Source organism: Neolamprologus multifasciatus, chromosome 5, assembly GCF_963576455.1.
Source record: "Neolamprologus multifasciatus chromosome 5, fNeoMul1.2, whole genome shotgun sequence".
Classification (NCBI taxonomy): Eukaryota; Metazoa; Chordata; class Actinopteri; order Cichliformes; family Cichlidae; genus Neolamprologus; species Neolamprologus multifasciatus.
The window spans coordinates 345,841-359,880 of record NC_140443.1 but is presented as its reverse complement, the minus strand read 5'-3'; the positions used below and the strand labels follow the sequence as shown (position 1 = coordinate 359,880).

At 49.6% G+C, this 14,040-nt stretch overlaps 1 protein-coding gene across 6 annotated transcripts in view; it reads right to left on the bottom strand.

Annotated features, from left to right (window-relative positions):
- rnf123 (ring finger protein 123) overlaps positions 1–14,040 on the bottom strand; it is an 84,168-nt gene that overhangs the window by 53,531 nt on the left and 16,597 nt on the right. For 5 of the 6 annotated variants that reach the window (XM_085161391.1, XM_085161390.1, XM_085161393.1 and 2 more), the window contains 10 exons: positions 13,142–13,334; positions 10,768–10,913; positions 9,006–9,089; positions 7,818–7,925; positions 7,560–7,737; positions 6,088–6,162; positions 4,904–4,991; positions 3,724–3,811; positions 1,351–1,435; positions 34–60 (listed from right to left, as the gene is read on the bottom strand). In XM_085161391.1, coding sequence (XP_085017517.1) covers positions 34–60; positions 1,351–1,435; positions 3,724–3,811; positions 4,904–4,991; positions 6,088–6,162; positions 7,560–7,737; positions 7,818–7,925; positions 9,006–9,089; positions 10,768–10,913; positions 13,142–13,334 — 1,072 coding nt within the window. The remainder of the gene's footprint in view (positions 1–33; positions 61–1,350; positions 1,436–3,723; positions 3,812–4,903; positions 4,992–6,087; positions 6,163–7,559; positions 7,738–7,817; positions 7,926–9,005; positions 9,090–10,767; positions 10,914–13,141; positions 13,335–14,040) is intronic. The other variant, XM_085161389.1, reaches the window with a different exon arrangement.

Genomic DNA, 14,040 nt, shown 5'->3' with positions numbered 1-14,040 from the left:
ACAAAAGTGGGAGAGGTGAAATGATGAACTTACTCTGGAAACTAGCAATGGACAGATCTCCTGAAAGGCATGCAAAGGAGAAGCACAGAGAAGTCAGCGTCCGTGCAGGAGGAACACTCGGGTTCAGCTTCTGTCCCAGCTCATATTCACGACACTGTCACTACCACGCCCTCTGACACCAGCCACGCCCTCTGACACCAGCCACGCCCTCTGACACCAGCCACGCCCTCGGACACCAGCCACGCCTCGTGCCACGCCCTCTGACATCAGCCACGCCTCGTGTCACACCCTCTGATATCAGCCACGCCTCGTGCCACGCTCTCTGACCCATGCCCCGCCCTGAGTCTGAGGGTCACTTCCTTCAGAGACGAGGAGAGGGGTTCGACCTCTGCACGCTGACCCAGATCAGCAGGTCATCAGCAGGAATAACAAACACGCTGGACGAGCGCCCAAACCTGATGGCAGGCGTAGCGTAGCGTAGTCGGCATGCTGCACGTAGAAGAGGCAGTGGCTCCTCACTCCGTCTCTATTCTGTGTTTATTCTGTCTCTACTGAATCTCTGTCCTTTGGGAGTGCGCTGAGAAGCTGGAAGGAGCACTCCGAGAGTGAGGCAGACAGTGAAGAGGAGGAACTGAGGGACGCTACGAAGAGGATGAAGATTGGACGGTCCAGATAAAACACCTGTGCAGGTACGGAGCCGTCGAGGAGAGAGGCTGGTGTGTAACTGACCTAAAGTAATGAATGAATTAGTTTCCCCTTTAAAAGAATTTAGTGAGCTACTTTCTGCACTGTTGTTATTTTAGCGTCGAGACGTTTTATTGCATTTTATTTCCCATCCTGAGCTCTTTAAACACTCACTGAGGAGCGTCACAGTGAGGGGATGCGCTGGAGGGCATAAAGCGCCGCAGGCCGGGATCAGAGGGTGTAAACGGGCTAAAGTGCCTCCACGTGACGATGCAGCGCTCGGCGTGCGAGGACCGACCAGCGCTTCCCTCTGACAGCAGATGTTTCTGCGTGATGTCGACGGCGAGTCGAGGCTGTCTGTGTTTTGAGCACAAACACTGAAGCGCTGCAGAGCTGCTTCCTAAAATAAAACGTCTTCATCTCGGCACAAACATCACACAACTTTGTGATTCATTTCTGACGTTCACCTCCACAAACGCTGATGATTAAAGCCGTAAATCACAGCGAGCTGCGGCAAAAATAACCTGCAGACGAGGCAGCCGCCGCCTCAATTTATTTATGGAAATTGATGAAAGAACGAGCACCTGAACCGGGAACGTGCTGGAAACCAAGAGGCGGAGGCGGGAGCTGATGACAAGCATGCACAGAACAGCAAAGAGCACCTACTCTGCAGACTGGGCAGGTTGGCGTCCTCGGGTTTGGTTTTCAGGAGGTGAGGGAGGCGAGTGTATCTGTAGCCAAAACCACAACCCTGAGGAAGAGAGAGGGATGAAGGTCAGCAGAGCTGCAGGGTTATCACTGATTAATTAACAATAAACGATCAATAAATGTTTGTGTTAGACAACAAATACTGAGCCCGAACACGTCACTGTATCTTTGTCAAACGGCCGTAATGACCTAAAGAACGGGTCAAACACTGATTTTCATCTTAAAGAAAGAGGCCATGTCTGTGCTGACCGGCCTCTCTTGACCACTCAGGGCATCCGTCCAAAGCTTGGCTGTGATTGGTCACAGCCGCTGCTCCACTTTCACCTGAGGCAAGCCAGAGTGAACATGTTAACCCTTTGCAAGCTTCCTGTCAACATTATGGTTGCTACAGTGACTGAATGTGTTGGTGCATCAGTCTGAACACTGAGGTCTGCTGATGCTCAGCAAACACCTTTCAGGTCGTTCAGCTGTTGCCCTTCATACAGGAGTCTCACTCCGACTCCGGCCTCGAGCTCAACCTCGTCGTCCTGTAAAGACACTGTTCTGTTTCTGGCTTCCTGGGAAGCTTGTTTTAAATGTGCTGCATGAACAGACGTCACCAGAGCTGACGGCAGGAACGCAGCAGCTCCTCATACCAGCTGAGTAAGTAAATAACGTTTATTTAAAGCGCTTTTCACAGATAAAAACCACAAAGTGCTTTAACACACAAGAAATGTAAATATAAAACAATGTAACTGTAAATAAAACAGCAATAAGACAATAAAAACAACATAAGAGGAAATTAATAAAATGCTTTTCTAAATAAAAATGTCTTCAGCTGTTTTTTTAAACAATGAGTCCGTGCAGCGTAGAGACCGTGGGGGAGAACTCCACAGCCGTGGGGGAGAACTCCACAGCCGTGGGGGCGCTGCCTGAAAGGCCCAATCACCACGAGTTTTAAAACGAGTGCGCTGCCACCAGCAGCCTCTGATCTAATGACCGTCGAGCTCGAGAAGATGAATGCTGTGTCAGCAGGTCGGAGAAATGTTGGAGACCATGTTGGGCCCTAAAGGTCAGAACTAAAATTTTAAAATCAAACCTAAAACTTACAGACAAGCAGTGAAGGGAAGCCAAGACTGGAGTGATACGAGAGCTTCTCTTGGAGCCTGTTAACAGTCGTGCTGCAGCTTTCTGCACCGTCTGAAGATGATTTAAGGCTGATTTGTTAAAACAAGTAAAGGTTACATTAGTCTAAACGAGAGGAAATAAAAGCATGAATAATCATCTCAAGTTCAGGCTGTGACACCATCAGTCTGAGTTTAGAGATATTCAGTAAGTGATAAAAACAGTTTGGAGCAGCTGCTCGAGTGACATCGAGGTTTCTGAGGCTCGATGTCACAGGAGGGTCTAAGAAGCTGATGAGCTGAATAATCAGAGTTTCTGTCTTATCAGAGTTTAGTTGGAGGAAACTGTCATTTAACTGCTGGTTGATTTCTGTCAGGCAATGACTTAAATTAGACAATTTATAAAAGTCAGAAATCCTGAAGGAACAGTACAGTTAAATGTCATCAGCACAGAGATGATAGGAGATATTTTATAGCGCTTAATAATTTGGCTCAGGGGGAATAAATAAAGTAGAACTGGACCAGGACAGATCCCTGAGGCTCCGTGATTCATGAACAGTAAAAGATCTCTCACACAAATATGACATTTTAAAACAACAGCAGTAAACAAGTTGTTGAGTCTGTTTATCATGATGCTGATCTACAGCATCAAAAGCAGAGCTGAGATCCAACAGGACCAGCACTGTGTACTCTGCTGCCATCAACATGTCACTGGATACTCTAAGGCCGTTTCAGTGGGATGCACTTTACAAAGACCAGACTGGAAAGTGTCCATAACAGCATTTTTATCCAGGAAATAGTTACGTTTTTCTACTACGTTTTCTAAAACCTTCTATATAAAAGGCAGTTTGGATATTGGCCTGTATAATAACTGTTAGGACGACATGGATCCAGCTGAGGTTTCTTTAATATTGGCTCAACAACAACAGTTTAAAGAAGCTGAAACTGAGGCAGTATGAAGAGATTTATCATTTCCACAACACAGGGGCCGATGGAAACAAACTAGTGAAGAGTGAAGATGGAAGGACATCGAGGGGGCTTGAAGTCTGGTTTATATGACAAAGCAGGACGTTGATGTAACAGGAGTAAAATAAATGATTTGTTTGTGACTGAGCGCCTCATCACTGACGTGACCCAAACCCACGAAGATGGAGTTTAGGATAAACGCTGAGACTGTGTGTGTGTGTCTGTGTGTGTGTCTGTGTGTGTGTGTGTGTGTGTGTCTCACCCTCCACAGTCTGACCAGGATCCAGTTGGTCTGGGCCCAGGGTCTCTGCTCGTACGGAGCCAGCAGGTTCTTCATCATGGCCACTCGCCTGGAATCAGACAGGTGAGCATCAGCACGTCACTTCCTGTCAGCTCCGACACATAAACATCATTTCAGTGAGAGCAGCTGTTTGCAGGACTGCTGAACAGCTGCTCTGACGCTGCTAACGTCACAGACGTTTGTTCAGAGCAGAGCTCGGCTCGATTACAGCAGCTAAAAAGGCACAAACAATAAAGACAATGACACTTCTCAGCCAGCTGTCAGAGTGCGAGCGCGCTACACGTGGACAGGACTAACACACAGGCCGAGGGCGTGGACCGAGGGAGGAAGCAGCAGCAGCGACACGCATCGTGCAACGTCCCTGTGAGCAGAGCTGAGGGACGTTTGTCCGACTCGTCTGACTGACGCTCAGAAACGATGCGTGTGGCGTTTAGTGTAAAGAGACAAACTGCTCATCACGAGCTGCACGTCTGACACACGTTGATCCATCAGCTGTGGCAAGCTGACACCACATGACATCAGTCCCTTCAGGAGCTCCGTTTGTGAGCGCAGCTGTTATTCACAGACTGCCCGCCGTCTCTGCCGACACCCGGCCGCTGGTCCCGCCCTGACGTTTGAACCCTGCCGGCAGGTTTCAGGGTCAGAGGTCAGATGAAAGCAGCTCTCAGAGTGGGTGTAGTGCATGGATCCAACTACACCACCCATAAACTCCAGCCTGTTACAGCAGGCACAGCGTGGCTTTATTAAACGCTTTAACAGCCTTAAATACTGCCAGCCAATAAGAATCCACCATTAGAAGATTTAGCCTCTATTTTAAAACCCGAGCGCTGTGTCCGAATCCACACATGTGGCATGCTGATTGGTCGGTTCAAAGACAACTGGAGTCACGGGATTGGACCGCTGCAGGACAGGAGCTACGCCCGCCCCTCTCGGTGGAGCAGCCATCGCCTCACAGCAGGAAGCGTCTCCCCGAGGTCGCCGGTTTCCTCCCGCACGCCAAGCACGCACTCGTTAACTGACTGCAGGTGAGAGAGTGAGCGCCGAGTGTGTCCAGGTGGGACGGGCGAGTAAGTGTTTACTGATCACTGAGCAGCAGCTCAGAGTCACCCTGAAGGTTTTCTGGAAACAGAACCAGACTCACTGCTCCTCTGGGATCCTCTCCACTGCCCTGAGGGATTGTGGGTAACAGACGTAGCTGGCCAGCGCCTGCATCAGAGAGTCTTTGATATCTGAGGAGAGAGAGCAGAGATGCATTCAAAGACAGCTGGAAAAATAAACATTGCAGCAGGAAAACAGCTTTACTGCGCGTGTGCAGCAGCGCCCCCTGCTGTTTGCTTCCAGGCCGGTCTCACACACACGATCAGTTACACCTTTCTAATGACACACTTATCAGCAGGCTCTCACTTTCCCATCCTCCACCCTTCCTCCTCCTCATCTTCAGTCTCCTCATTAAAGATGGCAGTGAGGCGCGTCTGAGCCGTCGTCTCCTCCGCTGTCCTCCAGCAGGACTTCATAATTAACAGGTCCCGCCTCGCCGTTTGGACCAAACCGCTCAAGGCCGGATTTCCCCGCACGCCGTTTTATCTCGGATGATGGATGGAACTGCTGAGCTCGTCAGTTCTGCTGCGAGGCGTCCCGCGGTCCTCGGGGGATTCGGTTCATTAGTCACGGCGGGCTCCAGTGCTCGCCCTCCGTCTCCCTCGTAGATGCACATTCGGTATGAATGTGAAGCTGCTACGTCACCTCGTTCAAGTTACCACATTCACACACACGAGGCTAAATGTTCGTCCTCAGCCTGGATCCAGATCAGCTCTCTGATTACACCAAGAGGAACCTTTGACTGTGGGTGTGGGTGGAGACACCAGCAACGTGCAGTGAAGCTAAGCTTGTTACAGCTGGCCTCACTTTATAGAAATAAGGTTTTCTTCTAAACAGTCTCAGTAAGAACTGAAGAGGTCGAGAGGAGAGCGCCCTCCAGGCCCGTGGAGGCGTGTCTTTAATTAGAAATGAAGCCCAGTGTCCCACGCTGCACTGCGAGGGCAGCAGGACCGCAGAGAGTCGAACATGTGAATAAAAGTGATCTCAGGAGAGGTGCTGCCCTTTACTCAACTAGAATCAAAGGTGGACTGTTCTGGCTCGCTGTGATTGGATGGAAACTGTGAGGCGTTTTTATGAAGCGGTGCCAAGGTCAGGGTTTTCCTTTAATCTGTCACATCTTTATTGAAAATCTCCCCGAGACAGAAAAATGTTATAAAGCAAGATGTGTGTGTGTGTGTGTGTGTGTGTGTGTGTGTGTCTGTGTGTGTGTGTGTGTGTGTCTGTTACCTGTCCCAACGATGCGTGGATCTGCAAAGTGCTTCGCGAGGATGGCGGCGAGCTGAGTCAGAGTTTCCTCGTAGCCTGAGGGAGAAAGATAAAATAAAGTGTGTGTGTGTGTCTGTGTGTGTGTGTGTGTGTCTGCTTGTGCGTGTTTGTGAGGAGCAGCAGAGTCTGTAGTTATGATGATTGTAAATGGCTTCAAACACACTTTCAGGCCTGTGAGGCTCATTTAGACCATCGGCTCTCAAACTGGGGTTCACGGACCCTCAGGGGTCTGCGAGCCATAGATTGGAGGTCCAGGAAAACTCGTAGTGGCTCGTAAATACACGTGCATCATCCGGGGTCGAGCTAATTACTACAAATATTAATAAAATAATAATAAAAGTGCGTCCACGTCATCAAGTTATGCAAACGTCAAACCAGCTAAAATGAGACCGTATGACCTCAGTATGACCTCAGTATGACCTCAGCGACCTCGAGTCGGCTTTATCCAGGATGGAAGTGTCTTCATCTCATCACAAAGCACATTTCATCTGCATGAGGACTGTAAGGGGAGAGGTTTTCCCTGCCGCCGTCAGACTGCGAGCTGTAGGAGCTGCTACCAGGAACGAGCGAATGGAAACCCCTGATAACCGTGGTGAACCGTGCTGAGCCGGTACTACTGCCAAAGAAGCTTCGCCCTCTTCTTTCACAGATGATGGTGTCATCGCGTGTGAATGGTCACATGGTGTGCCCATCAAAATCAAAATACTGCGCCGACTGTCTGCATGGATTCCCAGCAGGGCTGCAGGTCCGGCTCCCACATACCGGCAGCCCGTTAATGACTGACAGATGGAATCACCTCGTACGGTTGACACGCCCGCTCTAGAGCTCAGGAAACGCCCTGTTGAGGTCAGAGGAGAAGGGCAGGCTGCTTCGAGCTGATAGGAAGTCTAAAGAAATAACCGCTAATCGATAACCAATAAAATAATAACTCGTTATAACCAAGGTGTGCAGAAGAGCAGCAGCAGATCGCCGTCTCACTCCTGAAGCTAAGAACAGAAAAACGATCAATCTGGACGTTTCCTTACGTCTGCTGCGACGCGCACGTGGTCGGCTCAGAGGTGGGGAGAGCACGACCAGCCCGCCTGTGTGAGCGTTCAGGCTGTGGGGGGGTGATGCTGCGGGGAGACTTTCAGCACAAGCATCGTTTAAACACAAACACGAGACGGGAAACTGGAGACAAAAACCCGACGTCACAGAAACAACATCAACCTGAAACAGGATCAAAAACTGAAGCACAGCTGGAGCACGACTCGCACAGGTGCACCTGCAGACACCTTTGACAGGTGAGGGTGGAAACGCTCTGCTTCACAGCAAAGACTAACACAACAAATAAATCTTCCAATTGTCTTCCATAACAGCCCTGATGAAGCGCGCCCGGCCCGTTCAACAACCTGCCTCCAACATCACCTGCAGGCTGGGTGGGCGGTCCTTACCGGGCAGCTCGTCCATGCCGTTAGCCGGGCTGAAGTAGTTCTTCAGGGCGCTGTACGCGTTCATGGCGACGTTGAGGTAGAACTCTGATGTGAAGGCGAACAGAGAGCCGGTGTTGTCGGCGTGCTCGATGGTGCGGATGCAGACACACAGCAGCCAGTAGATGTCCAGCATCTTCTCCTGGAGACAGAGCAGCACCTCAGAAACAACAAAATCCACCGTTTAACGCAGACGCACAGCGGGCGCGGCGGCCTGCTCACCTTGGAGTAGATGGTGGCGTTGATCCAGGCCAGCCTCCTGCTCAGGTGGTTCAGCTTCTCTGCAAAAACCTTCTGGCTCTTCTGCAGCTCCTCCAGGATGTCGGCCCTCTGAAACAGACACGTGATCATTAAGCAGCCGAGCGTCGGTGCCGCGTTCGCTTACTCCGTTATTCCCTGGACCGCAGGAACGGAGACGCTGCCAGCTGCTGTGCAGATGTGAGCAGGTACGTGAGCCTCTGATCTGCCATGACGTGCACGCTGCAGGTTTCTGGTTCCCTGCAGTTAACGAGGACATACACGGCCTGACTGAGGCCCTCGCCGACCACAGGACGCGCTCCTGATGGGGGCGCTCCTCCTACGCTTCCCGTCTGCCTTCAGAGAACGAGTTTACTCTGCGGCGCTAATGAGAGGAGCTTCTGCATCACAACGGGCTGACAGCAGCGCGGCCAATTACCTCGAGAAGAGCTCCGACAAACAGAGAGGAGTGCGTCAGATTTATTAATGAGGACGGACCAACAGCGGCGTTTGAACGAGGGTCTCTAGACTCCGTGGAAACCAGAGGAGGCCTGAATAAAAGCTGAGGATGAGTCTCACTTTAACACATTTGAGTTTAATAACTGCAGAGACCATCAATAAAGAAATCCTGCAGAGAGAACGACAGGAAAACATGAAGCGTGGCAGAAGATGAGGCCTGTTGGTGGGAATGCGTCGCCTCAGTGAGGGGTGGAGGGGTCGTTAACCGAGCCATCCCCCCCTCACTGAGAGATGCTCTTTTGTTCTATTGCTCGTGTCGTTGGATCCAATCAGAAGTGATCTCACGTGCAGACACACGGACACGTTTCTGCTGTCGAGGGAAATACGACGCTCTGTAACCACAAATCAAAAGCTAAGCAGTCGTTTTTGTTAGCCTGCAACAAAGGTCTTTCTCCCATAGGGGGCGCCACAGCCGATCATCTGCCTCCATCTCCCAGCATCCATGAACCTCCTCTGAGCTCCTCTCTCCCCCTGCAGTGATAATCTGTCTGACGGGTCAATCAGCCAATCAGGTCCCACCACTGACCCCACCCACCTCACCACTCTGAGCCTGGTCTGAGTGACCTGAGTGATGAGGGTCACTCAGGTCACTCAGACCAGGCACTGCTTCTAAAACTCGCTCTGATGTGCAGCTGAGGCGGCGGCGGCACTCACTCTGGCGGGGCAGCGGGCGATCTTCTCCTCCGTGTCCTTCAGCGCCACGGCGTACTCGTGGACGTCGTCCGCCACCACCACCATCTGAGAGGAGAGACGCGTGTCAAAACACTGCTGAGAAAAACACTAGACTCACCACGCAGCAGCTACGTGATGGAAACGTTACAGACTCACAGAGGCGCTTTCAAATGAGACAGGGGTCAGAGGTCGCACAGCGTTAGTGTCGGGAGGATTACTGAGAGATGAGCCGATCGCAGGCTCAGTGAGGCGCCTGTGTTTGACCAGAGGACTCGGAGCGCTTCGCTTTAATGCAGACACGTTATTCAGACACCTCGAATAAAAACGTAAAGATAAAACCGGACACACGAATCACAGCTCTGAGGCACAGCGTAGCAGCGCTGCTTCAGGTCAACCCACCCGAGAGAAAGGTGGACGCAGCTAAAGGTCAGGACCGCCCACAGATACAAGTTTTAAATATAGAAGTTTAAAACAAGGAGGGATTATTAACAGTGATGTGACCAACTGGAGCGTGAGGAGCACCAAACTCACTGTGGGGCAGCAAAACCAGCTGCAGAGTCACAGGAATAAAATATGCAGCATTAACCTTTACAGCAGAGCTCCACAGGGTCAGTGCTAGGACCAATTCTGTTTACATTATACATGCTTCCCTTAGAGCTGGGTGTCATCTGCATAGCAGTGTAAATGTATGCTATGTCTTCTAATGATGCTGCCTATCTGTCCATGAAGCCAGATAACACACACCAATGAGTTAAACTGCAGGAATGTCTTAAAGACATAAAGACCTGGATGGCCACTAACTTTCTGCTTCTTAATTCAGATCAAACTGAGGTCATTGTACTCGGCGCTGAAAAGCTTAGAAATATGGTATCTAACCAGATTCTAACTCTGGATGGCATTACCTTGTTCTCCAGTAACACTGTGAGGAACCTTGGAGTCATTTTTGACCAGGATATGTCCTTCAACGCACATATTAAACAAATATGTAAGACTGCGTTCTTCCATTTGTGCAACATCTCTAAAATTAGAAATATCCTGTCTCAGAGTGACGCTGAAAAACTAGTTCATGCATTTATTACTTCCAGGCTGGACGACTGTAATTCATTATTATCAGGAAGTCCTAAAAACTCCCTGAAAAGCCTTCAGCTAATCCAAAATGCTGCAGCAAGAGTCCTGACAGGGACTAGAAAGAGAGAGCAGATTTCTCCTGTTTTGGCTTCCTGTTAAATCCAGAATTCAAAATCCTGCTCCTCACATACAAGGTCTTAAATAATCAGGCCCCATCTTATCTTAATGACCTTGTAGTACCATATCACCCTATTAGAGCACTTCGCTCTCGCTCTGCAGGCCTACTTGTTGTTCCTAGAGTATTTAAAAGTAGAATGGGAGGCAGAGCCTTCAGTTTTCAGGCCCCTCTTCTGTGGAACCAGCTTCCAGTTTGGATTCAGGAGACAGACACTATCTCTACTTTTAAGATTAGGCTTCAAACTTTCCTTTAAAGCATAAAGTTGGAGCTGCAACGGTTCATCGTGTGTTTCGAATAATTCGATTAGAAAAAATTCTGGACACAAATTCTTTGCTTCGGCACTTCGTTTAAGGCCATGACGCTCGCTGGTCTTCATCGCAGACACCACAGACGTGCGTACACACACACACACTCACACACACTCACACACTCACGCACACACACGCACACACACTCACACACTCACACACGCACACACACTCACAGACACACACTCACCTTCCCCAGCTGCTGGTGGACACTCAGGTTGTACATCATCACGATCCCGTCCACAATCTCCAGCAGCGACTTGTCTGCAATTTGTTGATCGGGCTCCTCGAGCGGTCGCCCCAGCAACAGGCCGTCGTTGCCATGACTTCCCTCGACTTCAGGTTGCAGAGAAACAGGAAATGGTTAAAATAGGCAGGAGATTTTTACAGCTGTGGCACTTCCACCCAAAGGCGATGATAACTGGCTCCACGCCAACTTCACACTGTGTCTAACCGGCCAATCAGGCACGAGCACCTCATTAGACTAATGAAGGAAACAACCAGAGACCAACTTAGTCTGGGCCAACAGTGAAAAATAATCATGTGAAAGCAACAGGACACCCGACACACAGGAAGTGACCCAATTAAAGCTCCCAGCACAGGAAGACCTCGTGAAGCTGAACACGCCGGGCTGAAAGCGCGTGGTATGAAACAAACGGGTGGACACAAAATTTGCAGGTGCAAGTGTTGCATTTTGAGGAGAAATTTATTTTAAGTGAAGAAAAGCTGAATTTGAGTGAACAAAATTCATTCCTGCGTGCAAAACATGTATTTTAGTGTTTGCTATTATACACACACACACACAACAGCAGCCCCTCTCGCTCAGCTTTTGCGCTCGCTCACAATGTGTTGCTCGCGCTCTCAACATTTCTGCCCGTGCACGCTCAACTCTTTCTCTACACCGTTATGTTTGTACCACAAAACCAGCCAATCACAGACTTGGATGCAAAAAAATCTGATTGGCTGTTCTGGTCTCCAATCAGCTCGAAATGATGAAATGCAATATCCCAGAATCCATTTGTCCAAAACTCAAAGGAGGCAGTGGCGGAGGAACACAGGGGGGCGGAGTTTGAAATATTACTCTGTCTGGGTCACAAAATAAACTTTGAAGATATTTTCCTTTGAATAAAACAAAGCTGCTGTCACAGTGATGTCTTGTTGGTATATATGTATGATTTGTATCACCTTCATGTTTCCAAACCCACATCATGACCAGCAGCTTTACAGCTGTGGCTCCAGCAAACATCAGCTGATACTAGAAATTAATATTAAATACATTCTAACAACAGCTGATCAAACGTGCTGCTGTTATTTAGCGCGACATCCGCTGGTTTCTTGTTTCTGGTGCAAAGTGGGAGATAAACAAGAGAGACGATCAGCTGACCATTGATCAGTTTCATGATTGAAGTAGCAACAGGAGAGAGAGGGGAGAGAATGAGAGAAGAAGAGGCAGCTGACAGCGTAAAGACAGAATAACTTCAGCTTTTTCTTTTTCATTCTGCTGAAGTCCGGGACTAATCGTTCCTTTTCCCTTCAATACAGATGCATTTTAATTGGTCCAGCCCAGAGCTGATCATGACCAACTGGCTAATCCACCACCTTTCATTGTTTATACCATTTAAAACAAACAAACATAAAAATGAAAAATCACCATCAGCCCACCGGGCAAATGTCCGGGATGCCCAACGGCCAGTCCAGCTGTGGGTCAGCTGGTGGGTAACAGGCGTCTCTGAAAACGTCAGAGCAGTTATGCAAATATGTGATGTCCTGATGAATCGAGCAGATATTTGAAGTTTACACAAAAACATTCTGACATGAAAATATCTTAAAAGTTTATTTTGTGACCCAGACAGAGTAATATTTCAAACTCTGCCACTCTGTGTTCCTCCGCCACTGCCTCGTTTGAGTTTTGGTCGAAATGCATTCTGGGATATTGCATTTCGTCATTTCGAGCTGATTGGAGACCAAAACAGCCAATCAGATTTTTTTGCATCCAAGTCTGTGATTGGCTGGTTTTGTGGCACAAATATAACGGTGTAGAGAAAGAGTTGAGCGCGCACGGGCAGAAATGTTGAGAGCGCGAGCAACACGTTGTGAGCGAGCGCAAATGTGTGTGTGTGTGTGGATAATAGCAAACACTGAAATACAGTCTTTGCACGCAGGAATGAATTTTGTTCACTCAAAATAAATTTCTCCTCAAAATGCAACACTTGCACCTGCAAATCTTTTTACGTGCGCTCAGAATAGTGGTACAAAAATAACGCCATGCATCCACAGAGGAAGTGACTCGCTCGTCACGTTGACACCTAGGTGAACCTCACACAATTAAATTCTGAGTCTCACTTCCTAAAAGCTCCACGCAAAGCGAGCAAATGTGGAAGTGATTCCCTGTGTTGCTGTTCATCACGCCTGTAAAAGCAAACTTCCTGACAAATCACTGACCTCCTGCTGCCAGCAGGGGGCGCCGCGCATCGGCACCTGCTTCGTATTTTCAAACGCAGGAGAAGCTCTGAGCAAACGCAGCTGATGACAGTGAGTTCTGTAGCAGAGCGAGTTGTACTCACTGTCCTCCTCGGTGCGCTGCTCCACGGCGAGCGTTCGCACCTTCACCTTCTCCGGCTGACTCAGGGGTCGCCTGGGGGTCATCAGGCTGACGGCGGCCGTGCTCAAGAAGCGGTTGGCCCGACCCAAAGTGGGAGAACTCAACCAGCTGGGCCTCGCCAGAGCTCCGCCCATCGCCACGGCCCCGGGCAGCCTCTGTGGTCAGACAAAAAAAAAAAGTGATGTCAGAGGATCAGGAGGTCAGAGGTCACAGATGTTTGGTCACACATTTAGAAACTATGGATATTAAACATCAGTGAGAATAATTTTTTAAAAGCTTTAAAACATGAGTGGACACGTTTTACCTCACTTCCTGTCTAACCCACAGTTTCAGCTAGGGCAGCCAATCGGGGGAGGGGCTTAAAGCAGTACGGCGTGAAAACCAGCATCAGTGAACGGGAATAATGAACAGATGGAAGAAGCCTGAGAGAAACATGGACGAGGCGCTCCGTCAGCCAGCTGTGCTTCACATCTGCAGCCGCCACGCCTCTGCAGCTGCCACGCCTCTGCACGCCCTGCAGAGCCGCCCGTCAGCTGGTTCTGGTCTCTGTGCTTTGGGCTAAATGCACGCCACGCCAACATTTTGCAGCATGTCGTCTTCAGAGCGGCTCACTGGAGCCTCGCAGGTTGGACATCGGTCTTCGTCGGACTCCAGGTTACCCTCAGCCCACAGAAACAGGTGCCGGCACAGGCTTAGACAAAGCGAGCGGGCCGTCACCGGCGCCGTTAGATCAGCTCTCCAACTCAGAGCGTGCACGCCATAAAAATGTTTCATGGTTTTTAATGGCGGCAGAACGTGTTGAATCCATCGCCGTGCACTCGCTCTTCATAACGTTTACATGTTCCATCGTTTTATTTCAAT